General features: G+C 56.8%; 1 protein-coding gene and 1 long non-coding RNA gene across 3 annotated transcripts; one reads left to right on the forward strand and one right to left on the reverse strand.

The window, feature by feature from the left end:
• Nucleotides 1-114: 114 nt before the first annotated feature.
• On the forward strand, nucleotides 115-25,817 carry NUP88 (nucleoporin 88). 2 transcript variants are annotated; one of them, XM_045490042.1, is made up of 17 exons: nucleotides 115-573; nucleotides 2,128-2,297; nucleotides 3,047-3,172; nucleotides 6,182-6,268; nucleotides 9,124-9,300; nucleotides 12,570-12,756; nucleotides 13,192-13,339; nucleotides 16,462-16,560; nucleotides 20,860-20,950; nucleotides 22,333-22,434; nucleotides 23,938-24,096; nucleotides 24,311-24,436; nucleotides 24,519-24,584; nucleotides 24,686-24,766; nucleotides 24,993-25,119; nucleotides 25,241-25,359; nucleotides 25,573-25,817. In XM_045490042.1, exons 1-17 carry the CDS (start codon nucleotides 277-279, stop codon nucleotides 25,634-25,636), a joined length of 2,226 nt encoding a protein of 741 aa, XP_045345998.1. In that variant the 5' UTR covers nucleotides 115-276; the 3' UTR covers nucleotides 25,637-25,817. The 2 variants fall into 2 exon arrangements, with proteins under 2 accessions (XP_045345998.1, XP_045345997.1); XM_045490041.1 differs by having other exon boundaries at nucleotides 231-573; nucleotides 24,993-25,359.
• On the reverse strand, nucleotides 8,467-14,443 carry LOC123604242. The gene is made up of 2 exons (XR_006715261.1): nucleotides 13,817-14,443; nucleotides 8,467-9,913 (listed from the first exon to the last, which is right to left on the reverse strand). It is a non-coding gene; the product is annotated as an uncharacterized LOC123604242 (long non-coding RNA).
• Nucleotides 25,818-27,393: the final 1,576 nt, after the last annotated feature.

Consider the following 27,393-nt stretch of genomic DNA (forward strand, 5'->3'; position numbering starts at 1 on the left):
TGGCCAGGCTTAGCCAGGCAGAGGTGTCCAGCCAGCAATAAGAGACAGTCTCCGGCCGTGGCCCGGGGGCCGGCCTTCCCGCAGCTGCGGAGCCGCCTCGGCGGCCCCGACTACACGCCCGCCGGGCGCGCAGTCCTCCCTTTGGCCCCGCCCCCGTGGACGCGTGCTTCCGGCCGGCCTGCTCGGTGATTGGCCGAGGGGCGACCGACCGCCCGCGGATTGGCTGCGCTCTGCGGCGCGCGGAGCGACTGGGGAGACCAGCGCAGTGGGGCCAAGATGGCGGCAGCCGAGGGGCCCGCGGGCGACGGGGAGCCGTGGCAGTCCTGGCTTCCCAACCACGCCGTGTTCTTGCGGCTCCGCGAGGGGCTGAAGAGCCAGAGCCAGAGCCCGGCCGAAGCCGAGAAGCCGACGTGTTCCCCGTCGCCCTCGTCGCCGCCGCTGCTCACGAGGAACCTGGTGTTGGGCCTGGGCGGAGAGCTCTTCCTGTGGGACGCGGACGACAGCTCCTTCCTGGTGGTCCGGCTGCGGGGCCTCGGCGGCGGGGGTGAGGAGCCCTCCCTCTCCCAGTACCAGGTACGGCCCTCAGCAGGGGCCCGCCCGGGGTTCGGGTCTCCCGCGCACGCCGGCAGGTGTGCCGACAGGTGTAAGCCCTCGTCCCTTGAGGGGCGCCCAACAGAGAGCGGGAGGCGCCTCTCGTCGTTTTGGCCTCTGGCGGCCTCCCTTTGCGTCTTTGTTCCCTCGTCAGAGGCTTACGGTCTCCGACACCGTTAGAGCAACTCATGCTCTCGGGGAGCGTGGGTTCTTGGGGCCCGGGCTCAGGGCAGCGGCCGTGCAAGCCGCCAGGAAAACACCCGCGATGAAGGGGAGCGGAGAGAGCGTGGGGGTGCGGGGCGCGCTTCTCGGGAGGCTGGTTCTGAGAAGCCGGTTCCGCGACGGGACGCCCGCCAGATAATGAGCGTAATCCTGACTCCCTCCTGGGGTTGCGCCGAGCGCCGAAGCAGCGGGTAGACTTGAAAAACCCGGGTTTCGGGTTTTGTGCCTGCCGTGCAGGAGTCTCCTGTGATTTCCTTCTTTTCGCTTCTAGAAGATGAGCTCCTTCCCCAAGTTGGAAGGGAGGGAGTTTTGCTTGTTTCTGATTGTAGCGGACCGCGTGTGAAATTGGGGCTAGACAGAGAGCGGCCCAGACTCGCTGTGGTCAGTCGTTGCAGCGTTTACTTGTAATCACCGGCTTCCCTTCTTTCAAAGATTGAAACACAGAAAACGTGCCGCCTGTTCTACCGCATGACCTGTGCCCCGAGCCACTGGCGGACTCTCGCTGATGAGAAATGACTTGATTTTCACGGGGTGCTCGGCAGGTTTCTGCAGTCCTGAAAACAGGGCACGGGTCTACACAGGCTGACCTGATGGGGGTGCAGAATGCAGGTGGGGAGTGGGACTGCCAGGGGCAGGCTGGAGTTTGGTCGCGAAAAGGGAAATTATGGGGCGCCTGGGTGGTTCAGTGAGTTAAGCGTCTGACTTCAGCTCAGGTCACGATCTCATGGTTCGTGAGTTCAAGCCCCGCATCGGGCTCTGTGCAGACAGCTCAGAGCCTGGAGCCTGCTGCGGATTCTGTGTCTCCCTCTCTCTCTGCCCCTTCCCTGCTCCCACTCTGCCTCTCTTGTCTCTCAAAAATGAATAAACGTTAAAAAAAAAAAAAAAAAGATTCTCGGGGCGCCTGGGTGGCGCAGTCAGTTAAGCGTCCGACTTCAGCCAGGTCACGATCTCGCGGTCCGTGAGTTCGAGCCCCGCGTCGGGCTCTGGGCTGATGGCTCAGAGCCTGGAGCCTGTTTCCGATTCTGTGTCTCCCTCTCTCTCTGCCCCTCCCCCGTTCATGCTCTGTCTCTCTCTGTCCCAAAAATAAATAAACGTTGAAAAAAACAAAAAAATTAAAAAAAAAAAATCTTCCATCAGTTAACGGCCCAAGCGTTAGCCGTTATCCAGGCTGCTTCATTGTCCTACGGCAAGTCCTGCGTTAGTTGTGGCGCACAGCTGTAGTGTAGTATAGGGTAACTGTTGTGCTCCCAAGCACCTGCCACGTGTGTTTACCCGGACACGAGCTATTTTGACCGGTTTGCTTTTAATTTCCAGAGGTTGCTTTGCATAAATCCGCCCCTGTTTGAAATCTATCAAGTCCTGTTAAGTCCCACGCAGCAGCATGTGGCACTCATAGGAATGAAAGGACTCACGGTGTTAGAGCTGCCCAAAAGATGGGGGAAGAATTCTGAATTCGAAGGCGGAAAACTAACAGTGAATTGCAGGTAAGTCGTACGTCCACGGAACGTGTGTCTGTGTCTTCTGTCGTACGCGCGGACAGTTGTTCGAGCCCCGTGGTGGTTAAGGTGCATTTCCTGTGCCACGAATCGAACATCGCGGTGTTCCAGCTGGTCTGCGCCTTGGCTGCCTGCTGTCGCGTCTGTGCTATATGTAAGGTCACGTTTCTTCTGCCCGAACTGTCGAAGCGCTGTCTAATCGGGGTTCCGTTTTCAAGTAGGTAGAAGCAGCATGACGTGTCGAAAGCAGCTAGTGTCTGGGAGTCAGACCGTTTGCTCGTAGTTTGAGTTTAGTTTTGGTGTCTTGTGTTTTTCAACAAATCCAGACAAGCGAGAGTCTGACTCAGATTTGTAGAAAAGAATGCAAGCTAGAAACCCCCCTTTAGCTCCACAGCGCAGAGACCCGGTCCCCGTAAAACGTCCGCTTTCTAAATCCATTTCCTCACTTCCGCAACAGTGATGGTAGTTCCCGAGCAGTTTCTCACAGGGCTCCTGCAGGGATCAAGTAAGACGTGATACCTAAGATCACGTATGAGGTCATTTTTAGAAAACACTCTGTACTTCAGGACATCTTTTTATTTCGGTTCTTACTGATCTTGACTGAATAGATGCTTTGCTCTCAGCAAGAGTTGAGAGAAATTTGACGGAAAGGACCAAGCGGTAGTAAGATAGATTTCCCTGTAGGTTTCCATTCACGTGCTGCAGAACGTTTTAGGGAGCTGTTGTCCTCGCTTTAGCACCACGCCCGTTGCCGAGAGGTTCTTCACCAGCTCGGCCTCCCTGACTCTGAAGCACGCAGCCTGGTACCCGAGTGAGCTGCTGGACCCCCACGTCGTGCTGCTGACCTCGGACAACGTGATCAGGTACGCTCTTTTTCTCTCTCGGAGCTTTGCAAGGGGAGATTCTCTTTCCGCTCGTTGGCTGACAGCTGGGGCTCCACTGAACGGGTCCCAGGACGGCCGACGGCTCTGCCTCGTGGCCCTTGTGACCAGTGTGCAGGCAGGTGGTCTGAACGCCCTCCCCTGCGTGCCGGAGCCACTGCCGCTCTGTCTTGGCTCGTCCCGTCCGTCTCCTTTACTGGTCTGCTGGCACGTCCCCTCTCAACTTGTCATCTTGGAGGTCGTGTACCATCGGGAAAAGAATACAAGTGGGAGTTGAGAGATTTGAATTCTTGTCCCAACACCGCCTCTGTCTTCGAGATCCGAAATTCTTTTTAGGGGAGCCTCAGTTTCCAATTTTGTAAAACGAGCAGATTCGATCTGACAGCTTCTAAACGCCCCTCCGGGTTTTGAACTCTACGATCACATGCCCCAGTCTTCCAGAGATTTCTATAACGTTCCCAGTTAACTTTCTGGATCTGCCTCATGTGAAACATTTACTGGGGAGACCCAGCTGATGGGTCCCTCCGGTTTTATTTTTCCTAATCACCGTTTTTAGCTGTGCCTTATCAGCCTTTCCTTCCCTGCTGAATGGTTGATCCCTTTCTGGCCTCTTAGATCTCAGAGCTTTCCGGTCACTTTTCGTTAGTAAAACTTGGTCTGTCCAGTTTAAAACTCTGATGTTCGGTCCACATCAGCAGCGTGTCGTGGCCCCTTCTCCCAGGCCCAGACTGGGGCATCTGAAACGGGTGGGGAGGGCCTGGTCTGCTCTGGCTCTTGTTTCTGTCCCCGCACCCTGAGGTGGGGGCGATGTGTAAGGAGGGGCTGCCTCCTGCTTCCTCTGGGTCCAGCTCCTCGGTAGTGGGGGTAGGGAGAATGGGGCAGCTGAGGGAGACAGCTGTCTGTAAAGGGGGTGGGCCTGACCCCGGTCCCCGTTTGGTCCTGTCTGCCACCAGTGACCTCCGTTGACGTGGTAGGCTCCGTGCAGGTGTGTGCATCCCCCCCCCCCCCACCCCCGCCTGGCCCTGGCGGCACTTAGCCTCGGGCCTCTGGTGACGGAGGCGCTCTGTGAGCGGTAGTGCCCTGGGCCCTCTCTCACGGTGGGGCGTACACACACGTGCTATCTCCTGCACCCTCAGCGTAACCATTGTGCTCTTTCCTGTGGAGTCTTGGGACCTGCCAGGATCCTTTCCTCTGCACCCCAAGGGCCACAGGGAACTGAGCACCTGCACCATAGTCCTGACGCTGTTCCAGCCCGGCCCTAGAAATTTCCGTATAGGAAGTAGATACCGTATGGTACTCCCGTGCCACCAGCCCTGGGATGCGAGGTGTCAGGTTCAGTCGAGAATTCCCCGACCTGGTGGCCTGTGGCTCCCGCAGCACGTCTGGCATTCAGCCAGGACGGGAGACACGAGTCTCCCGTTACTACGTACAGGCGCCTCTAAGTCTGGTGGAGTGTCACCCTGCCCACCCGTCTGCCTTGGAAAGCAGGAGGGGCCCGCCCTCCCTTCACAGAGCTCGTCCTGAACACTGACAGGCTCCTGGTCTTCCTGTCACGTGGGCTGGGAAACCGGCTGGGGGCTGGGGTGTGGCCGAGGCCTTTCTCATGTGACGCCCAGAAGGAGGTATCTGGTCCCAACTGTTGAGGTTCTTTTTAAAATATGGGGTGTTGGGGGCGCCCGGGCGGCTTAGTCTGTCAAGTGTCTGGCTCAGGTCGTGACCTCACGGTTCGTGAATTTGAGCCCCACGTCGGGCTCTGCACTGAGTGTGGAGTCTGCTTGGCTCGCTCGCTCTCTCTCTGCCTCTCCCCTGCTCGTGCGTGAACACACTCTCCCTCACAATAAATGAACTTGTAAAAAATAAGTATGGGGCACCTGTCACTTCCCTCCCCCTAACCTTTGGAGCCTGTGGACGGCTTCGGGGCAACAGGACACCCCTCGACGCTCTCTTGTGCTTGCTGTCCCTTCCGCTGCCTTCCCGTCTCACGCGTCCCATCTGGTATTAGCACGCACCTTGAGGTCAGGAGTGCGCACGGGCAGCCAGGAAGACCACCGTGCGTGCGTGGTCGGTTGCATCAGATTTTTGTTGAAAACGTCTATTAAATGGTATTTCGCTGGTAACGGAGCAAACGGAGTTTAAAACTTCTGAGGGTGGTCGGACGAGGTAAGTGATTGACTCCATACGGGCTTTATAAAGGGTGTTAGATTTCTGATAACGATGTTATTGGCCTTTTGAAAACTCTCCTTTTAACCGTAGCCACATGTGTCGTTGACTTAGTTATTTTAAATTAAAATGATCTTGGCAAAAAAAATTTACAGAAAGCATTTCCGGTTTTATGCTCTGCTTGAGAAAGTAGGGACGACGTGGTTCTGCGTCTCGTCCAGCAACGCGGGTAGTTGGGGGCCGGGCATCCCTCCCTCTGCGCCCGGTGGGCGTACAGGGGACGGCGGGGTGTGGCTGCAGAGTCGGGGTGCGCGCGCGGGGATGCTGTGCACTTGGGGCGGTTGGGGGGACACTGGGACGAGGTGAGTGTGCCTGCGGACTCGGGGGTAGATCCAGACCCGTGACGGGGTGCGGCGGGCTCATAGGGCTTCGGGGGCGAGAGAGGGTGTTTGTGCAGGGCCCACGGACACAGGCGAAGTGGGCTGCTTTGTCAGTGCGAGCACGCCCTTTGGCAGAGAAATGGTTGTAAAAACCAGTAGGAAGATTCTCCGGCAGCGATCAGATGGAGGAGAAGGGCGCTTTTGAGATGAAACAGTTTTGGGGCACCCGGGGGCTCAGTTGTTTGATTTCAGCTCGGGTCAGGATCTCACGGTCCTTGGGACCGAGCCCCGAGTCCGGCTCCGGGAGGATGGGGAACCTGCTTGGGCTTCTGTCTCTCTCGGCCCCTCCCCCACTCTGCGTGCGCGCTCCGTCTCTCTCTCAAAACTTCGAACGTTGTTAAAAAAAAGAAAAGAATTTTCAGTGCGGGCTCTGTGCTCTTCTGTTCGCCAGGATCTACTCTCTCCGTGAGCCTCAGACACCCGTCAAGGTCATTGTGCTTTCAGAAGCGGAAGAGGAGAGCCTGATACTCAATAAAGGGTGAGTTATTTGTGTCACAAAATAGTTCGTTTATTGGGCTCATAAGTGCAGTTTTAACAGAGATTATAAGGTTTTCCAGCGGTGACCACACTGCCGGGGACCTGAGGAGTGAGCAGAAGTGGGCGGCAGGACAGAGTGGCTGAGGGTCACTATCGCTGCCAGCTGCTCCCTTCTTGAGAAGGTTCTAGAATGACTGCCTGGCACGGGCTCCCTCCTGTGTCCTGACGGAGGCAATAAGTTATGCCATGGCAGAGGTTCGAGGTCAGAGTGTCGGGCCGCCCGCCTCCCAGACCGTGTACACCCAGAACCTGGAGAGGAAGAGGGAGCCCTTCTGACTCCGGCGCCCGCCCCCCCATCCCCCACAGGGGCACGCTCCAGGCTCCCCGACCACCAGCGGTCACCCTTGTAAACTCACAAACCCCGTGCCTCTGGCCTCCTGACCGGTCTTTCTGGTGATGACCACACAGGACCGCCCACAGCCTGTGCACGTAGAGTGACGTTTTTAGTAGCTGTATTTTTAGAAGTTCCATTTGGTTCTTTCCACGTCTCCGTGGCAGTCGTCTCTAGTAGTCGTGTTTATTCCTGTTTTCCCAACTCTTCGTCCTCTGACTACTTCCCACGTAGCTCTTCGGTGTGTGAACAGCGCGGTGGGGCGGGGGCAGCGGGGGTCTAGATCTGTACTGCCCTTGCCCCTGACCCACAGTCCCCGCCTCGCCCCGTGATTGCTGATCTCGGGCTGTGAACTTACGTTTATTGGATCTTAACGTTTGGGAACGTGGAGAGCCCGCGCTGGTGCCCAGTCCCAGGTTGCCGCTGACCTGGGGCCGATTTCACTCTCCGGGAGAGTCTCAGGGTGAGCGTTTCAGCTCAGCGATGTCAGTGTCGGGCAGTCGCTTCTTAAGATAAAGCTTCCACCCCCGCGTGGCAGGTACCGGCCTCCGGGACTCGGCACGTCCCCCCCACCCCCAGGGTCGGGCACCTTCCCTGCCCGCGCACTTGTTCCGAGCTCCAGGCCCCGGGTTCTGATCTCCGCCCTGCCGCGTGTTCACTGTGGCGCACGCCGGCCATTCAGCGGCCCCGAGCCTCGTGTCCGTGTTGCATGAATATAAAGTAGAATCACGGCGCTTTCTACTAGGATCGCCGTACGGAATGGACGAGGTGATGCATAAAAGTACGTAGCCTGGGGGCGCCTGGGGTGGCGCAGTCGGTTAAGCGTCCGACTTCAGCCAGGTCACGATCTCGCGGTCTGTGAGTTCGAGCCCCGCGTCGGGCTCTGGGCTGATGGCTCAGAGCCTGGAGCCTGTTTCCGATTCTGTGTCTCCCTCTCTTTCTGCCCCTCCCCCGTTCATGCTCTGTCTCTCTCTGTCCCAAAAATAAATAAACGTTGAAAAAAAAAATTTAAAAAAAAAGTACGTAGCCTGGGTCCTGGCAGGGACCTGGGGTTGGCACTCACTCATCGACACCTGCTGTCCTCATGGGGAACACGCCTGCATTTATTAAGCTCTTGGTAACTTTTGACGGCCAGGGGTCACTGAAGTCTCTCTGACTTCCATGTCTGTTGTCCCTTCATTGTCCTGGTCATTTAGTTGAACGCAGGCTGTTCTTTTGTTCTGATTTGGGGCTTCCTCATTTTTTTGCCCTGCCTCCTGACACCATATACCTTTCCACGCGATAAACTCACACGTGGTTGCAGCACAACAAAGTGACATCGCTCCTCCAACCGTATGAGTTTGTTCTACCCGCACCTAGTAACCCTGTATTGAACTGGAGTCTCCTCGGGTAACCCGTCATACTGAACTTTAAAATACGAAGTCGCGTGTTTCATCATTTGTTTTTCCTGGTGATAAAGATAATATGTGTTTATTGTAGAAAATTGGGGAAACCTACAGAAAAATATTAAGAAAAAGAAATCTTTGTCATCTCCTATAGTTTCTCCTTGACGTGGCAGCCAGAGTGACACTTTGGGTATAAAGCAGGTCATTCCATTCTATTCTTTTTTTTTTTCAACGTTTACTTATTTTTGAGGGAGAGAAAGAGCACAAGTAGAGGAGGGACAGAGAGAGACGGAGACACAGAATCTGAAACGGGCTCCGGGCCCTGAGCTGTCAGCACAGAGCCCTAAGTGGGGCTTGAACTCACGAACTGTGAGATCATGACCTGAGCCGAAGTCGGACGCTGAACCGACTGAGCCCCCCAGGCGCCCTTCATTCTGCTTTATTCTTGACCGCAACCCACAGGATGTCCCCTCCAGTTTCTTTCTCCCTCTGTGTCCCGGTTCTGAGCTCGGCCTCCTCGCTGTTCATTCCTCAGACAACATCCACCCCCTTCCCATGTGGCCGCTGACGCCTCCCCTCCTTCCTTTGAATCCGTGTTCAGACATCACCGCGTCAGGGTCCTTCCCAGGCAGCCCAGCCCGAGGCAGCCCCCCTCCCCAACTTCATTTTTCTTGACAATGTCATTTCCTGGCTTTGTGCTGCGTGTTCTTTCTGCATGTGCCCTGCGTGTCTCACTGGAGGGCGGGGCCTTGGTTGAAGTCACTGGTGGGTCCCCAGCACCCCGTGACAGCGTGGGGCCCGGGACGCGGGGCCGATGCGAAGGAGATACTTGTGGGGTGAACGTGTCCCTCTGCTCAGCGTTTGCTTCCTGTTTCTCTCTGTGTGCGCGTGTATCTGTCCTGTCTGCGTGTCTGTACGCTTAAACTAAGAGGAAACGGGGTATAATTTCGTGTTTCTGTCGTTTAATTGTGCTCTATTTTGTGTCCTCCGTCGAGTGCAAACTCCATCCCCATCTCCTGTTAGCAGACGTTTCGTTTTCATTCTTGTTTTTGACCCATCGGTTTTTAAATGTCTTTTCAGAAGGGCATACACTGCGTCTCTGGGCGAGACAGCGGTGGCGTTTGACTTCGGGCCATTGTCAGCGGTCCCGAAGACCATGTTTGGACAGAAAGGCAAAGGTGACATAGTGGGGTACCCGCTGTACATCCTGTACGAGAACGGAGAGACCTTCCTCACGTACGTCAGTCTGGTTCACAGGTGAGTGGGGGGGTGCCATCCACGGGTGCCCCTCGTGGACCGGCCCGGCCAGACTGGGGTCCGTGGGTGGGTGTCCCGTCTCTCGACGTGTGGCAGCCTCTTGATGCTTGCTTTGCGTATCTTGGGGAAAGATGCGTACAGACCGTTTAACCTTTGGTCGCCTCGTATTATTTGGGTCGGTTCTGTAACGTTCTTGGATAATCACCGAAGACTGGATTTGTTGTCACAAAGTCTAAACCACAAAAGTGTCGTGCATCTCGTGTGAGCCAGGCACTGAGAGGGCAGCTAGTGGTGGGGACCTGCGCCCTGGCTGTGAGTCCCCGGACCACGCACGGTGCACGGGCGGGAGGACCCAGAGGAAGGAGAGCGTGCCGCGACTGAAGAAGTCGGGGAGGTTTTCGTGGACAGGGACTGCCCTCTAATGAGGATTAACCAAAGGTCAGGGAAGGGCATGACTGCTTTAGTCCCGAGGGCGTGTGTCTCTCGTGGCTGGAGCCGTGGTTTCGGCTGCGGAGCGTTACGTGGTAAAGCCGGAAGTATCTGCCCGGGGGGAAATCGGGGAACGTGGGGTCTTTTCTGTAGGAATAGGGTGGTGGGAAGCCAGTGATGGTTTCTAAACAGAAGGACAGAGCAGATGGTTACGGACAGAGAGACCCTCTCTGGGGCAGAGAGACACTTAGAGACGCTGCTGCAGACGTTAGGTGACCGTCTACGGGATCGGAACGGGGGCCGTTCCGAAGCAGGGGCAGAAGCGGACACGCTTCCTACGGAGGAAGGGTCCGCAAGACTCCGTTCCCGGTCGGGTTAGGGGGTGAGCCGTGAAGACAAAACTGGGGTCAGGAGGGGCGGCTAGTGGGGGTTGTTACTACAGGTGGTCAGTTGGACAGGGTAGTGGGCTCATAAAGTGGAAACGGTCCGTGGACAGTTGGAACTAGGGGACCGGACAGAGAGGATCACCAGTCCGGGTGACGGTCGCAGGCGGGAGAGGGTGAGGATCCTGGGCCCGTTTGTAACCCGAAAGGCGTGAGGCCAGAGGATAACGGACTTGATTCATTTGTGAGTCGTCTGGCCCCCCACGAAGGCAGGCCCCCCCGAGCAGCAGGTGTGAGTCCTAGGCCTCAGGCGCTGCAAGAGCGAGGGGTGAGCTGGGGGGAGGAGGGTGGCCCCTGGCATCCGAGCTCAGGCTGAGGGATCCGCTGGGTCCCTGCGGGAGCAGAATCACAAAGGGGAGAACGGGGACCTCCGCGGTTGCCGCGGGCGGGGACTCCCTCTCAGCCGCATCCGCCTCCACCTGAACATCCCCTGCTCGGAGTTGGCCGTTGTGGTAACGCTGTCGCCTCCCTCCGCCCACGGCCGGCACCCACCTATCCGCACCTCATCACCTGGTCGCCTTCCGCAGCCTCTCGGGTCCAGCCCAGCCCCACATTCTGTTGCCCTTAAGCACGAAAACTCCCTGAGCGCCAACCCCCTTCTCCGTCCTGTTGTCCTTGCTTCGGACCCTCATCTCCTGCCCAGACCCTCGTCCCCTTCGGTCGCTGCCCTGAACCCCATCTCAGTCCCCTCGGTGTCACCCCCTCACTACTGTCAGATTGATCTTAGGAAAGTGAAGCTCTGTGCCTCTTCACATGAACCTCTGCTGACGCTGTCGCCCGGCAGGGAGGCTCTGAGGGTCTTGACGTGGCCTGCCGACTTGTCTTCTGTTGTCTTAGAAAGCCAAGTCTCCTTCCTGCCGGTCCTTGTCGTTCATGCTTCCAGAACTTTCCAGAGCTGCTCCTTAGCTTGGAAGGTTCACCACCCCTTCCCAGAATATACTTTCCCATTGATCTTTTTTTTTTTTTTTTTTTTAATGTTTATTCGTTTATTTTGAGAGAGAGCAGGCAGACGAGGGGCAGAGAGGGAGGGAGGGAGGGAGAATCCCCAGCAGGGTCCACGCTGTCAGCACAGAGCCTGACGAACCTCGGGATTGTGACCCGAGGCAAAATCCAGAGTCAGACGTTCAACCTTCTCCGCGCCCCCGGGCTTACTTGTGTTTGACGCCTTTCTTACCTCGCTCTCTCTGTACCTGGTTCGTTCTCACATTGTCGCACTTAGCATGTGGTCTTGTAATTCTGGACAAACGTGTGTTTGCCCGACATCACCAGTTCCTGAGGGTGTCACCCAGCACCCAGTCACTGTAGCTCTAATCCAGTTAAGTACTGGGTCCGAGGCCCCGGAGAGCAGTTCCGTCTGGGGAGAAAGCACAGGCTGTCCGTAGTGGTTCCTGCCAGGCGTGGCTCGGTGTGCCCTCGCGTGAGTGTGCGCTGTGAAGCCAAGAGGGCTTGTACCAAGATGCTGGGGAGCACCAGTATTTTCGAGCCAGAAGTGAGGGAGGGGTGTCCGGAGGGGCCCGAAGAGAGCCAGGAGACCGGACTGCACGCGTGAAGGATGCGGGAGGCAGCCGTGAGCCCACAGTAAATGCGGCAGCACGTCGGGTTGGTGGCCCGTGGACTTAGCAGCCGGGAGCTCCCCTCTGGCGTTTGCAGGAGTGCGGCCTCGCTGGGGTGAGGGAGGCTGGAGCCAGAGTGAGCAGGGGGCACGGCCTCTGGGCCCCTGCCCCGGGGACTCTGCGCTGAGCGACTGCTGCGGAGGCATCCTGGGGGGGCGGGGCAGTGTTGAGCTGCATCTCTGCTCTGGACACCAGTAAGCGCCCTCCCGCCCCCGCCTCCCTGGTCATGACAACCAGAAATGTCTTCAGACGTTATCAGCGTCCCCTTGCGCACAAAGTTACCTCCAGTTGAGAGGCACCAGGGAGATGGAAGTCCAGGGGAAAGTGAGACGTGGAGACATCAGGAGTACCGGTGCCATGGAATTTTCTGTTTCTGTTTTTTCTTAAAGCTTCTGGTTTCGTTTCTTTTCTTTTCTTTTCTTTTTTCTTTTCTTTTCTTTTCTTTTTTCTTTTTTTTCTTTTCTTTCTTTCTTTCTTTTCTCTCTGTCTCTCTTTCTTTTTTCTATGTCTACCTCTGAGAAAGTGGAGGAGGGGGAGGGAGAGAGAGAGGATCCCAAGCAGGCTTTGCACTGTCAGCCTAGAGCCCGATGTGGGGCTCAGTCCTACAAACCTCAAGATCACGACCTGGGCCAAAATCAGGAGTCAGACACTCAACCGATTGAGGCATCCAGGTGCCCCCGTGTCACTGTGTTTTCAGTTGGGGCCCGGCAGCTGCAGAAAAGGGGTCGCGGTGGCGTGGTTGTCTTCCGTCAACCTGTCCGACATGTGTTCCCTCTTCCCTCAGCCCCGGGACCGTCGGGAAGCTGCTAGGCCCGCTGCCCATGCACCCCGCGGCAGAGGACAACTACGGCTATGACGCCTGTGCCGTCCTCTGCTTGCCCTGCGTCCCCAACATCCTGGTGATCGCCACGGAGTCGGGCATGCTGTACCACTGCGTCGTGCTGGAAGGGGAGGAGGAAGACGAGCAGACGGTGAGCCAGGCCCGTGTCTGCGTTCGCGTCTCCGCCGCCGCGTGTGGTTCCCGGGCCGGCGAGAACGCTCAGGACGCTAGGATTTTCCTTTATGTCTGGCACCTCTGTGTCGTTTGGAAACTAGACACCTAGCGTTAGGTGAAGCCCACCTAAAAGTCCACGTGGCGAGACGTTAGAAGGCGCCCACATGCTCTGTCCACGCTCGGAGTGGCGGGCTTCAGTGACCTCAATGACAGATACAGAGAACCCACGAATCGCTAAACTGGCTCTTCTCACTCGATTTACGACCTTCCAAAAGGAGGGAGGCCTTTTTTCCCTCTTTTGAGAACATTAAGGCCCTGGTGAAAGGGGTGGAATTAAGGAGAATTTCTTCTGTCCCGAACCGCGTGCATTTTCACACGAGCGTGAAGCCTGAAACTGCCGGTTCTCTTACAGTCGGAGACGTCCTGGGACCCCAGGGCCGACCTCGTCCCCTCCCTGTACGTGTTCGAGTGCGTGGAGCTGGAGCTTGCCCTGAAGCTGGCGTCCGGCGAGGATGACCCCTTCGATTCTGACTTCTCTTGTCCCATCAGACTTCACAGAGGTAATGTACTGGTGGAGTTTACTCCTGTCCCGTCCTGTTTCCACGGAGACGGTCACAGGCCATTCCCGGGCACCTTGGTTTGGGGCCCAGCTGTGCAAAGCCAGCCGCGTTCCGTGGCGTCAGTCACCGCGCTGCACTTGGGTCCAGGAAAGGCTGGGTGTGCTTCCCACATTTTAAGATCGTGGTCTGTGGTCTGTGGTCTGGATCCCCCTGGAGTCAGAATAGTGAACTCTTCCCGGTCCACTCAAAAGTTGGCTTCGTGATTCAACTACTTAAACGTTTGCAAATAAACTTTAGAACGAACTTTAAAAATCAAACGATAACACGCTCACGTTAAGATAGCTCTCTAAAGCCTCTTTCTTCGCTTTAGAGCACATTACGGAGTCTTGTTAGCCCCAGAGCCAGTTTGAATGTTGTCCTTTTTATCTTTGCATTTTATTTTAACTCACCTGGGTTGGTATCTTTCCGGCAACTTACCTCTGTTCGTCCGGGGAGCTTTTGAGTAGATGCTGAGTCGGCGGAAGCCCGTGTTGTTGAGACGCCGCGGGGCTGAGTGGAAGGAGCCTGGCGCGTGCTGGGCTTCACTCATAGTTGTGACGACGCCAGGCATGCGGTCAGCCCCCCTGCTGTCCGTTTTCTCTTCTGGAAGCGGTCGGGGTGACATCCGATGACCTCTGGGGTTCCTCTGACACGAGACCCTGTGACCCTGTGCCCTCCCACCACGCCTCGGAGCCTCCTGTCGGTTTCCTGGGCCCGGTGCAGAGAGAGGGGGGCTCGCCTCTGCCTGGAGGTGGTCCAGCTGCGCGCCTGGTACGGCAGTCAGGGGTTGCAGTTCCTGCGCAGCAGACCGGCGTAGGGAGCTCACCGAGCGTGTCTCGCGGATCCGTATCCACAGAGGTGTAGTCTGTGTGGTCTCTGAACTTCGCTTTAGGGCTGAGGAGACTGAGACCCAGTGATGTAGGCGACAGATTCACTGGTTTCCTGATAAAGGTACGTAATGTCTTTGGGAAATCTTTTTTCTTTATTTTGAGAGAGAGCGAGCACATGCGTGCGCAAGTGGGATGGGGGCAGAGAGAAAACCCAGACAGGCTCCAGCTGTCAGCACAGAGCCCGACGCGGGGCTCAAGCTCACCAACTGCGAGACCATGACCTGAGCAGATGTCCGACACTTAACCCACTGACCCACCCCGGCACCCCTCTTTGGGAAATCTTAAACATAGGCATTTTTATCTTTTTGTTTTTTTTTTTTTTCCCAACGTTTATTTATTTTTGGGACAGAGAGAGACAGAGCATGAACAGGGGAGGGGCAGAGAGAGAGGGAGACACAGAATCGGAAACAGGCTCCAGGCTCCGAGCCGTCAGCCCAGAGCCCGACGCGGGGCTCGAACTCCCGGACCGCGAGATCGTGACCTGGCTGAAGTCGGACGCTTAACCGACTGCGCCACCCAGGCGCCCCGGCATTTTTATCTTCTAATGAGAGTTAATTATTTTCACATCTGTGAAACTAATAAACCGACCTGTTCGTGTTTTTATTTAGGGCACCTTCCAATCATTGAAACATGCCCAGATTTTTATTGACACGAGTGGATGACCACCATGTGACAGGGATGCCTGGCAAATTCCTACTTCAGTTACTAACGTTGCCTTTTTCTGTAACAGATTTCTCTTCCCAATATCGAGGTTTTTCTGTTAATGTCACCACCACAGGCACATCTCGAAAAGTCGTTGGAAACAGTAGGAGACCTAATGAGAGGATTTGAACCTGAACGAGCAGAAAAAAGGAAACTTTTTAATATTTTATTGTTCAGAGAGAGGATCGCCATAGACCAGGAGTTTTAAAACTCTTCGTGGCACAAGGCTGTTTTCAGAACCCCGACGTGTAAAATAGAAAAGAAAAACTCGTATTTGCTTTACGATACTTATGAACCACAAAGGTAAAGTGAGGCTCTTAGAAGGAAGGAAGTTTCATTTAGGGGTTTATGGATGACAGTTGCATCTTAAATTAGCTTTCGCGTGTAAATTATTTCTGTATCTTGTTTTGGTTGCTTAAATGTTTTAGAAGTACTGAGTCACAGAGGTAAATATTCAAAAGTAAAGCGTCCAGAACTCATCTTTTAGTCTCATGTAGTCTCACTAATACTAGGGGTCAAGAGAAGTGTAGAAGTTTTCATTAAAATTCCATAACGGTTCCTCGTATTTTTTAGTACAAACATGAAGGACTGTCGGGGCGCCCGAGTGGGTCGGTCAGTTGAGCGTCTGACTCTTGATTTTGGTTCAGGTCATGATCCCAGGGTCGTGGGATCGAGCCCCCTGTGGGGCTCTGTGCTGAACTTGGAGACTGCTTGGGATCCTCCTCCTCCCTTTCCTCCCACATCCCCCGCCTTGCCAGTGCTCTCGCGTGTGCACTTGCTCCCTCTCGCCGCCTCTAGAATGAATGAGTGAATGTCAAACAAGAATTATAGCAAGGAAAAAAATTTACTTGGGGTGCCTGGCTGGCTTGATCGGGAGAGCATGTGGCTTTTGGTTCAGGGTTGTGAGTTCGAGCCCCACGTTGGGAGTAAAGGTTACTTAAGGGGAAAAAAAGAGAATCGTATCCAAACTTGAACGGAAAGACTGTAAGTCCGCGTTATCAAGACAAGTAAGACTTGGCATTTCCCAGCTGCCTGGACGCACCGTGATGACAGTTCGCCCCGCAGCCGTGGCCGGGCCTCCGACCCGCTCGTGCGCTTGCTTGCACAGGTTCGCGTGGGTCGGTGATGCCGGCACAGGTGTTGTCCGGAGCCGTGACTTTCTCAGGCACCGTGTTGTCCTGAGAACGAGAGCTATAAATGCGTGTGCTGAGGGGGACGGACAGGTAGCCGGTGGTGGTGTTTTGCTGAACTCTCCTGTGAAGGTTTAGAAGTGACGTTTGGGTTGTGTTCATGACTTTGAAAAATACTTCAAATACGTTTGAAAGTTGAATTCCAGTTTTAAAACGTCAGATCCCTGCTGTGGTAGCATCGCGTGCAGGTCCCGTCACCTTCTGTCACTTCGTGGACCGGTGCGTTTGCGGGCTGCCGGGGTAGGTGCCTAAGACCCATTTTCTAACGCGGCCTGTACTCCGTTCGCGACTCCGTTTGCAGATCCCAAGTGTCCCTCGAGGTACCACTGCACTCACGAAGCCGGCGTCCACAGTGTCGGGCTGACTTGGATTCATAAGCTTCACAAATTTCTCGGGTCAGGTGAGTCCCCTGAGCCTTTTGGTATGTTTCCCAGATTCTGTCGAAAAGTCGTTTGCAGTAGAAAAGTAATAGAGAAAATCAGTGAAACCAAAGACTGTCACTGGAAAACGTCAACAAGACGGACAGACCTTTGGCGAGACCAACCCCGCGAGGAGACGCTACCGCTGACCTCACGGTGACGGTGTTCAAGGTTATGACGGGGAACCGTGAACAGCTCCGCGCCACGTAGGGCCCCAAGGCGAGATGGACTCGTCCCTAGGAAGACAGACTACCGACACCGACTCAAAAACCAGAACGTGAGCACAGACCTATAACCAGTGAAGAGATCGAAACAGCAATCAACTACCCGAAGAGATAAGCTCAGGACAATGAGCTCTGAAAAGTTCCGCATTTAAAGAAACCAGTTCTCGACAGGCTCTTCCAAAAACAGAAGGGAGAGGAAGCACCCCCCCGCCTCGCTCGTGGAGGTCACTGCTCCCCCGACACCAACATGAGACAGGTGTGCAAGGACAGGAAACCGCAGACACACACCCCTCACGAATACAGATGCAAAAAGTCCTCAACAGAACGCTTGCAAACCGAATCCAGTGACGGACAAAAAGGACGGCGGCCCAGGACTCTGTGGGATTTATCCCGGGAACGCGAGGTTGGATTCACATCCAGAAATCCATCAGCGCAGGACGCCGCACGAGTAGAGGACATAAGCTGCATCATCGTCTCAGCAGACAGAAGAGGCGTCTAAGGAGAGGCAGCCTTTCCTGGTCCCAACACTCAGCAAACGAGTAATGACAAGTTCCTCAGGCTGCTCAGGCATCTACGGAAGACCCACAGCCAGCCCCGTGTTTGATGGGCAAGGGCCCAGGTTTTTTCCTTAGCTGTCCTTTGCTGCTGTGAGAAGTCACCGCGAACTCAGCGGGCCGCAACAGTGCGGATTTATTACCTCACAGCTCTCTAGGTTAGGGGTGCTGGGATGGCCTCCCTTTCTGGAGACTCTGGGAGAGACCCCATCCCTAGCCTTGTCCAGTCTCCCCGGCCTTCCCTTGCCCAGAGTCCCCTTCCTCCGGCTGCGAAGTTAGCAGGGGGCGCGGGGGCGAGTAGAGTCCTTCTCTCCTTTTCTGCTTCCCTCTTTCCCTCTTAAGGAAGCTTGTCATAGCATCGGGCCCACCCGGATAATCCAGAATGATCTATCTTTGAGACCTCGACGAGCAGCGCTCATTCCATCCGCGGCCTCTCTTCCTCTTTGCCTGTGGCCTGACGATTCCCAGGTTCGGGGGATTTGGGTACAGGCCCCGTTGGGGAGTCCGTTGTTCTGTCTAGTCTGTTGCAACCCGTGGCCTCCAAAGATTCACACCTGACCCACGTGCCAAATACACCGACCGTAGCATCATTATAGCAACGCGGACGTCAGAGGCTCCTCTAAATCTCGTGAGCTCACAGGTCCCCCGTCCTACCTGAATCTTCTATGTCATCCAACTCAGATATGTAAAGACTCTATCCTGGGGCAGAGTAGATTCTATCCTGGGGCAGAATTCCTCTCCCTGGACCTTGAAACTAGAAAACAAGTTCTCTGTTCCCAGACCACAGTGGTGGGACAGGCATACGTATCATTTCCAGACATTTCAGGTCAGAAGGGGAGAAAATGGAAAGGAAACCGCAACCACGGGTCCTACGCAGTTTCAGAACTCAGATTCTAGTAGGTTTCAAGGCTTGGCGATAGTCCTCCGGGCTGGCACTGTTGCCCTCTGAGTAAACCTTCATCTTTTCCAGAAAGGTAGCACTTACCTATGGTAGAGTGGTTTATTACCCAGCTTTCTGCCTACAGAATTTTGGGGGTGGAACAGCCTTTTCTCATCATCTCCGTGACCCTTTCAGTCTAAGGCAAGCAGCGTTTATGTGGCTACAAATTCTGAAGAACCTTTTTGGGTCCTCTTGTGTATATCGCAAGAAGTCCATTCACCCACAGGCCTTTCCGGGGGGATCCTGTCTCTCTTTTGGGTTCTCCTCACGTGGCCACAGGATCAGTCACGCTCCTAATCTCTTCGGAGAGCCCTTGTGTGACTGGACATTTAGACCTTTAGATCTTTCTGAGGTGTGAGTACATCAGTGGCTTTTTCCTCTAAAGCATGATGTCCTAACAGTGAATCTCTTAATTTTAGTATCTTTTGCCATTCAGATAGATGGAGAATTTCCTAACTCATCAAATCTTTGGGGTTTTTAGAAAAACCCAGTTGTATTTTTTCTGACATTTTACTGCGATTGGCCCAATGAAACCAGGACACGTGGCCAGGGTTTTGCTTGGAAACCTCAGCTGAATGTCCAGTTGAATTGTTTACACGTCTGCTTTCCACACGTTCCCCTCAAGATCCAAGAGGACACCGCTCCTGCCGCTTGCATTCAACGTAATGGAGGTGCCAGGCAAGGAAATTAGCCAAGAAAGTGAAATAAAAGGCATCAGGATTAGAAAGGAAGAACGAAAACGCTCTTCTCTAAAAACACAATCTTTTACATAGTAAGTCATAGGACACCCGTTGGAAAAGGATCTATACCAATAAGTGAGTCCAGAGCGGTTGCAGAACCCAGGAGCAGTGTACAAGTATCAGTTCTGTTTCTGCGCACTAGTAGTAACCCAAAAGGAAATTAAGGAAATGATCCCGTTGGTAATAGCATCAAAACACACAAAATAAGACTTAACTTTAACGAGAGTGTAAAACATACACTTGTAAGACTGTAAAACGTAACTGAAAGAAATAAACCTCCCATGTTCGTGGATCAGAAAAGTTAATACCGTTAAATGGCAGTCTTCCCCAGATGGATGTGCAGATCCGGTGCCAGCCTGTCAGAATTCTAGTTAGCGTTGCACAAATGGACGAGCTGACCCTAAAATTCGTTTGGGATTCTACAGACCTAGATTAGCGCAAACAGTCTTGACAAACAAGAACCAAGTTGCAGGACCCACACTTCCCTATTTCAAGGCTCCTTACAGAAGGGTATGCCAATCCAGTGTGATGCTGACACAAGCATACACGTGTAGGTTGACGGCATGGGACCGGGAGTCCAGTTGGTTTCCACGAGGGTGCCAGGACCCGTCAGCGTGGAAAGAAGAGTCTTTTTAAGAAGCGGTGCTGGGACCAGGGTGCATGTACACACACGAGAATAAAATTGGACCCCTGCCTCACACCATAACAAAAATGACTCAAAAGGGATCAGAGACCTGAAAATAAGACCTAACCCTGTAGAACTCTCAGAAGAAAACACGATTACAAGAGTGCAAAGGTAGTCCTCGGAATGGGAGTGAATATCTGCAAATCGTGTCCGGTCACGGACTTGAGTCTAGAACGTGAAAGAACTCTTAGAACTCAGTAATCAGTTAAAGAGCCCAATTTGAAAAACGGACAAAGGAGTTGAATAGAGATTGTTCCTTTGATGAGGTACAGAGAGTTAAGCCCACAAAAACGTTCAGCATCATTGGTCATGAAACAAGATGCCACAAAACCACTTTATGCCCATTAAAGCAGCTAAAAGCAAAGATGACAGTAACCGGTGTTGTCGGTGCGGTGTTTATGGAAACGTAAGACGTCCCAGCCCTTTGGGCAAACGGTGTGGCGGTTCCTCGGGTGATCAAACCTCCAGTTACGGCGTGACCTCTGCCCAGCGCACACCCACGAGAAGTGGGCACGTACGTCCACACGAACACTTGTAAACGAATGTTCACAGCAGCATTACTCCTCAGAGCCAATCATCACCCCGAGTACACAGCCATCTATCCGACGGCATATCGTGCAACACGGATGGGCCCGAAAATGTGCTGAGTGGAGGCAGCCAGGCCCAGACAAGGACACGTGTGATGCGATTTACGTGACGTGTGCAGGGTGGGCGGGTCCGCAGGGACAAAGCGGATTGGTGGTGGCCGCCTGGGGCTGGGCCAGCGGCAGAGCCAAGGGCTTTCTTCTGGGTAGCGAGGGGTTCTGAAACCCGTGGCGACGCTTGTACAGTTCTTACAACGCGCTGAACTCCCACGGAATTCCACCCTTTAAACGGATGGGTTGTGTGCATTGTGAACTGCATTCGAGCAGCTGTGAGACGCCCGGTGTGGGCGAGGAAGGGGCGGGATGGGAGGAAAACGCACTCCCCTCGGGCTGAAGCCGAGCCCCGCCGTGGGAAGCAGGTGTCTGCGGCGGGAAGGCGTCGTGCTTGGGGAGCAGCGGCCCGGGACGGGGTCCGGGACGAAGCCTTCGCTGCATTTAACTTGCAGACCTGTGTCCGCGCGTCAGTCACTTGTGTGTGTCTGCGCCTTTGCAGATGAGGAGGACAAGGACAGCCTCCAGGAGCTCGCTGCGGAACAGAAGTGCTTCGTGGAGCACATCCTGTGTACGAAGCCGCTGCCCTGTAGGTGAGGACCCGCCCTCGTCGCCCACCGGTCCGACTCTGCCTGGAGGGCGTTGCGACCCCGACTTCCCGTCCGGTCTTCAGAGGGGCCTTCTCTGCCCAGCGCGTGTTAAGGTCGCCGTTTGTGTTTGGAGAACGTGCGGTCGGTCAGGGCAGAGCCCGGGTCTGCGTGCGTCACGGTGCGCTGTTGGCCTCGTGTCTGCGATACCGTTTCTATGGACCGACGGACAGTAAACGTTCCGTGAACAGAGGAAAGGGAAGAACCTAGAGTGACTGCCGTGGGTCTACAGGGGTACCTGCCTCCGCGTGGTGCCCTCTGGACATTTGGGCCACAGGAGGAGGGTGGACCTGGGAAGAGAGAAGGTGTGGAGGGGGGCGTGCGGAGGGGTCCGTTCCTGCAGGGTGGCCCGGTGGAGGGGGATGCTCCTGCAGGGCGGCCAGAGAGCTGGGCCGGGGAGGGCGCAGGGGGAGGAGAGCAGGGCTGAGGGTCTGCAGCGGCCTTGCTCAGCAACGGTGAGGCAGCCGGAGGAGCTGGGCCGAGGGGGGGCTGGGGCTGACCCGGGAGGAGGGACAGCCTGGACCGGCAGCACGGGGGCTCCCGGAGGACGGCGGCGAGGGCACCCCTGGGGCCGGGGAGGGCGGCCTTGGCACCAGAAGGCGAACGGGTGAAGTGGGTGACGACTCCCATCCGCTCCTCCGACACGTAAACACGAACGGCCGCTTGGGAGCGGGTCCCTAGACAGGAAATGCGTGAGCGCCGTCAGGGCTGGGACGGCCTTGGCTTCCATTGGGGGGAGGGGACCTTGTGAGCCGGGAGGTCACACGGGGGCCGTCGTCCCCACAGTGGCCTGGCTCGCAGTCACAGGATGCCGCGTGCACTCCTGCGTGTGCAGATCTCAAGCCGGAAAGACTTTTAACTCCCGGAGTCTCCCCCCCCCCCCCAAGCCTCACCTCCCCAGAAAGGTGAAAGGGCACCGTGGAAGGAGCTGCAGGGCGGGGTGCTGCGCTAGCACTGCCGCCCGAGGGCACGGGAGTGGGGAGATCTGAGGTCCTGGGACGCTGTCCCTGCGAGTCCCCAGGTCTGCCCTCCTCCGCCAGGCGGGGAGGGGATGGAGATGGTAGGCGAAGCGACGTGACCCGGGTGCTGGGCCGTGCTCCAGCGCTGTGCAGGGCATCTGGTCAGGGTTGGGTGCCGGCGGGGCCCGGGTGGCGGTCGGCGGGGTTGGATGCCGGCGGGGCAGACGGCAGGGCCCGGTGGCGGACAGGGAGCTGCATGGCAGTTGGCGGGAACCGCCGGGTTTGGGCGAGCCAGATGGCCTCTGGGCTGTTAACTCGGTTTCCAGGTCCCCACGTCCCTGTAAGTCAGCTGTGGCTGTGTCGTTCCAGGCAGCCGGCACCGATTCGAGGGTTCTGGATCGTCCCAGACATCCTGGGGCCCACGATGATCTGTGTCACCAGCAGCTACGAGTGCCTCATCAGGCCTTTGTTGTAAGTCCGTCCTCGTGCCCACGCGGCTCTCATTCGCTCTGTAGAACCCGCGCGGGGAGCGAGCCTGTCATTCCCACTTGGAGACGCGGGATTCACGCTCTGCAGGCGAGAGGGGTGGAGGTTTCTGCTGTCGCTGCCACGCCTGAAAGGACTTATTTTAGGCAGAGAGTCGGGAACTTTACTTCCCAGTGTGGAAAAGCGGTAAAATACCGAACTCTGCTGTTCACGTGACTTAGTGGAAATGGCATCCACGCCGTCCCTGTGCCAGGCTCCAGGGTAGCCCGAGCCCCCCGCAGGGACGGCACCGTCCCTTCTGTCCGGGGAGGTGACACCGTGCTTAGGTCGCTGGAACACATCCGCTGGGGCTGTAGACCCGCAGCCTTCTGACCCCCTAGTTTCCCGTCTCCACCGGCCTCAGAGCGACACCAGGGGACGTGAACTCAGCGGGGGGGGGGGGGGGGGTTGAAAGTAGCCTCCTGATCCTTCCCTTTGAGGAGCTCCCGTGAAGCTACAAGCACCACTTACTGTTGGGCGGTCCTGAAGGTCACCCATGGGTCACAAGCGCGGGAGCAGGAGTCCCGAGGAGCCACCGGAGTGTCGGGCACGCGACCCCCTCCCGCCCCCAGTTGCCCCGTGTCAGCGCAGAGCACGGGCTTCTGCGCACAGACCTCGTTGAGAACACCAGCCCCGCTTGACGTCCTTGGAGGCATCCCCACAATCTCTGAAGGTTGACAGTTATGCTACTTGGAAAGGAAGATAAACAATTCACCATCAATTTTGTGTTTTTTCTACTAAGACTGAAAACGAGCAAGACTAAAGTGGGAAAAAATCACCTTTTCGCCTTTTACCTCGACATATTTGCTAACACAGTGACACCCCGTCACACCGGGTCCCTTCGGAATGAAACCATTAAGCCCGAAGGGAAAAACCACACATGCGCCAGCTCCCCGGGGACTCAGGTGTCCTTACAGTAGCTCCCGTGCCACAGACGTAAGGATGCTCATCGGGCGCCCGCGGGTGCGTCTGCTCTCCCGCCACCGCCGCTGTGAATATAATATTCGAGTGAATCTCGTTTTTAGGATCAAGTTCAACAGAGCAAATCCAGTATGTACAGCGGTTTTCTGGCCAAATCTGAAATGACACCTAGGAAACGAGTCGTTTATTTTTGTTTGTGACTCCGTTTACAAACGGCTCTCCCGTCCTTTGCAGAAAGAGTCCCCGATGAATTTATGTTTTTGTGTTGCCTTTGTCAATCCAAACAGTTTTTTGGAAAGATGGAGTGCAGAAACGCTTTGTCAGAGGTCGGTCCTGGTAGAACAGGGACAGCTTTCCCCAGGTGACTCTTCAGGGCAGAAAGCACGTGGTGTCGTCGTGTCACACAAGTTAACACTCTCGCCTCCCGTGTTCTCACGGCTCAGGGAGCCGTGGCTCGTGCTTCCCTGGGGTCCTCGCCGTAGAGGACACCGCGGGAGATGGCGTCTGACGCACTTCTGTATTTTGCAGAAGCACGGTCCATCCGGTGTCCCCTCCCCTGCTCTGCACCCAGGAAGACAAGGCAGCGGAAGAGTCTCCCCTCCGCATTCTGGCCGAAACCCCGGATTCCTTTGAAAAGCACATCAGAAGCATTTTGCAGCGCAGCGTTGCGAATCCCGCGTTTCTGAAGTACGGGATTTGGGGCCTGTGGGTCTGGGGAACGGGTCCCGCCCGTTTTCATACTCGCCGTGTGTCGCGTCGTCCGTCCGCTGTCTCTTGCGGCACCTTTCCGCGTGGGCGGGTCGGGGAGGGGGGAGGGGCCGGGGAAGGACGGGAAGGCCGGAAAGGAGGGACGGCGCCCCCCTGGCCTGAGCCCGTGCGGCTCAGGAAACCCCGCTGACAGGTCATGTGACAGAGACGCGGCCCCTCCGCCGGGAGACAGCCTGCAGCTCCTCAGCCGGGCCACGCAGGTGTTCCGGGAGCAGTACGTCCTCAAGCAGGACCTGGCCAAGGAGGAGATCCAGCGCAGGTAGGGTGGCGGCGCGGGGCCCCTGGCGGGTCGCGGCCTCGGCCTGGTCTCCGATCGCACCTCACTTCTCTTGTTCTCGAAGGGTCAGGCTATTGTGTGACCAGAAGAAGAAACAGCTGGGAGACCTGAGTTACTGTCGGGAGGAGAGGTGAGCGCCGCGGGGGCCGCGGGAGCGGGGCTGACACGCGCGACCGCGCGCCGGCTTCCCCGTCGGGGCGGTCCCCAGGACCCTCGGTTTTCTGCCGTTAGGAAAAGCCTCCGGGAGATGGCGGAGCGCTTGGCCGACAAGTACGAGGAGGCCAAGGAGAAACAGGAGGATCTCACGAACAGGTCGGCGGGCGGTGCCGTCCGGGCCCCCCCCCCTGTGGTGACGAAGCGCGCGTCCCATCGGGGTTCGGGAAGATGGGCCCGCGGTGCCTGCCGCCTGGCCTCGGAGGCGCCAGGTGGGGGTGGGGGGACGGCGGGGCCCCCGTCAGAGGCCACCCGGCTGGGGGCGGGGCCTGGGGCGCGGGGGGTGCCCCGTTGTGGCCCAGCTGCCCACCGCCCCCGCCTCCAGGATGCAGACGGTCCTGCACAGCTTCCGCGCCCAGCTCCCCGTCCTGTCCGACAGCGAGCGGGACATGAAGAAGGAGCTGCAGCTGATCCCCGAGCAGCTCCGCCACCTGGGCAACGCCATCAAACAGGTGGGCGAGGGCGCGCGGCGGCCGGCGTGCCTCCCCCCGCGCCCCCACCCCCGCCCCCACCCCCGGGACCAGCGCGCGCGCGCGGACCGTGGCCCGACGCGCCTTCTGTTGGGTACTCGAGGTGACCATGAAGAAGGACTACCAGCAGCGGAAGATGGAGAAGGTGCCGAGCCCTCAAAGGCCCACCATCGCCCTGAGCGCCCACCAGCGCAGGTGCATCCAGTCCGTCCTGCGGGAGGAGTAAGTGCGTTCGCCTGACGCGGGGCTGCCGGGGTCACACGGGCACTGGAGCGCGGGGGACGGATGGGGGCGGGGGCGGAAGCGGGCCTGCGTGGCGGCGGCGGGCGCGCTCCCGTCGGAAGCCGCGCGCCGGGAATTTCGGCGGAGCGTTTCCGGTGCGCGTGACCCGATTGCATCCTGCCGAGTCCCTCTAAACGGCCTCCGGTCTCCCAGGGGCGAGCACATCCGAGAGATGGTGAAGCAGATCAACGACATCCGGCACCACGTCACCTTCTGAGCCGCCGCACGCGGATTCACACCGAGGCCGCGGAGTCGGGGCTCAGGCGTGTTTGTGAAACGGACAGGTAGCGTCATCTAATTTGTAAGGCGGCCTTTCAGATGAACTTAGGCTGCGTGATTCACATCTTTCATACTTGTTTTGTAGTTACTGAATAAATGCTTTTATTTAAAAACCGGAATGTGCTTCACATGCACTCAGCGAGGGCCCGGGATGTTTTACAACTCCCTGGAGACCTTGAGCCGCGCTCTGCCAGCTGCCATGGGCCACACGGAGTCGTCTCCGAACCTGGGCAAAAACGAGAGCCGCGTTTGGACGTGGGGGCGCCGGGAACGCGACCGCGGGGCGACCCCGAGCGCCGAAAGGAGGGGACCTCGCGGCGAACGAGGTGGCGGCTTTTTAATTTGAACACGTTCTTCGAGACGCGCCTTCAGTACAAACGGCTCCGCGCAACGTGTGTGGGCTCGGGGCTCGGGGCTGAGGCCGCCGCTGGCCCATCGCCTCCGCAGGCAGGATTACCTTTCAGAGCCACGCTGGGTCGCGCCCCGTCCCAGCACGGTCACCGTGGGTCTGTGTTCCGATCGGCGGTCCTTCACGCCCGCCGGCGCACGGAGCTCCGAAAGGTGACCCCGCACCTGCCCAGGGACGGCAGAGCGACACCGGCTGAAAGCCACGCGGTGAGGTGGCTCACAGGTAGGAGGCAGGTCAGGTGAGACGCGCGTGAACGTGCGGGCACGGACGGTCGTGCGGCCCGGCCCCCCTCCCTCTGTCCACACGGCTGGTGCCCACCTTCGCCTCAGTTTCCCACTGGACAACACAAAACCCGGCCGAAAGGGGTATCCCGCAAGGGTAGCCTCACAGTTTCAGGCCAGAAAGACTCTCAGTTCGGGTTTTCCGGGATGCTTTTCTCAAGGCACTTTGAACAGTTTGCCTGTGCGGCCCTAGACACCACGGGGAGTCCCTGATCCGGGGTCCCCGGCCGGCGCCTCTTCCGGCGAGAAAGGTCCGCAGAGCACGGGTCTCGGCGGTGCGGTTCCCTGGCAGCTTTTCTTCGCGATTACAAATTTCCCGCCTCGTTACTGGTGCCAATTTTAATACCTTGAAATTAGCTGGGGGCTGCTCTTAAAAAGCGATTGCATTTTGGAACTAGAACCCCGTGTAATTCAAGGAGGATATAGGTGTTCTTTAAACCCAACAGCACTTCGTATGAAGGGATTTTAAACCAATTAAAATGTTTCACGCATGGCAAGCCTATAGCACTATTTCCATAATTAGTATTAAAATTCCTAATTATCAATAAAAACAGCAGTGACCCAGGGATCAGACTACAGTAGTCCTCATCTTGGCCTGTGGAAGACAGACGTCCCGATTCTTAGGGCTGGTGAATCAAGGACAGTTCACGCTAAACTAGAAAAGTCCACGGTGGCCGTGAGCCAGAGCCCGCCACCCCACTCCCGTGAGCCGGGTTCCCGTCTGCGGGCGGACTCGGGACACCTCCCCTGCCACTGGCCTCGCCGCGCCCGGGCCGGCGGACTCGGTGCAGCACTCATGAGGCCACGTGGAGCCCACCTGCTCGCGGACACCTTCCCCACAAAGGGAAGGAACCGAACCTGACACAGGCACCAACGACCACACTGACTGGTCCCCCGGGGACACACGGGACCTACACTGAGAGAGGGAAACAGAAACTAGGTACCTTGTCAACCCAGTCACGTGTCTGTACTGGATGCCTCAGACTACCCGGCCCGCCGATGGGA

This window comes from Leopardus geoffroyi, chromosome E1 (assembly GCF_018350155.1).
Source record: "Leopardus geoffroyi isolate Oge1 chromosome E1, O.geoffroyi_Oge1_pat1.0, whole genome shotgun sequence".
Taxonomy (NCBI): domain Eukaryota; kingdom Metazoa; phylum Chordata; class Mammalia; order Carnivora; family Felidae; genus Leopardus; species Leopardus geoffroyi.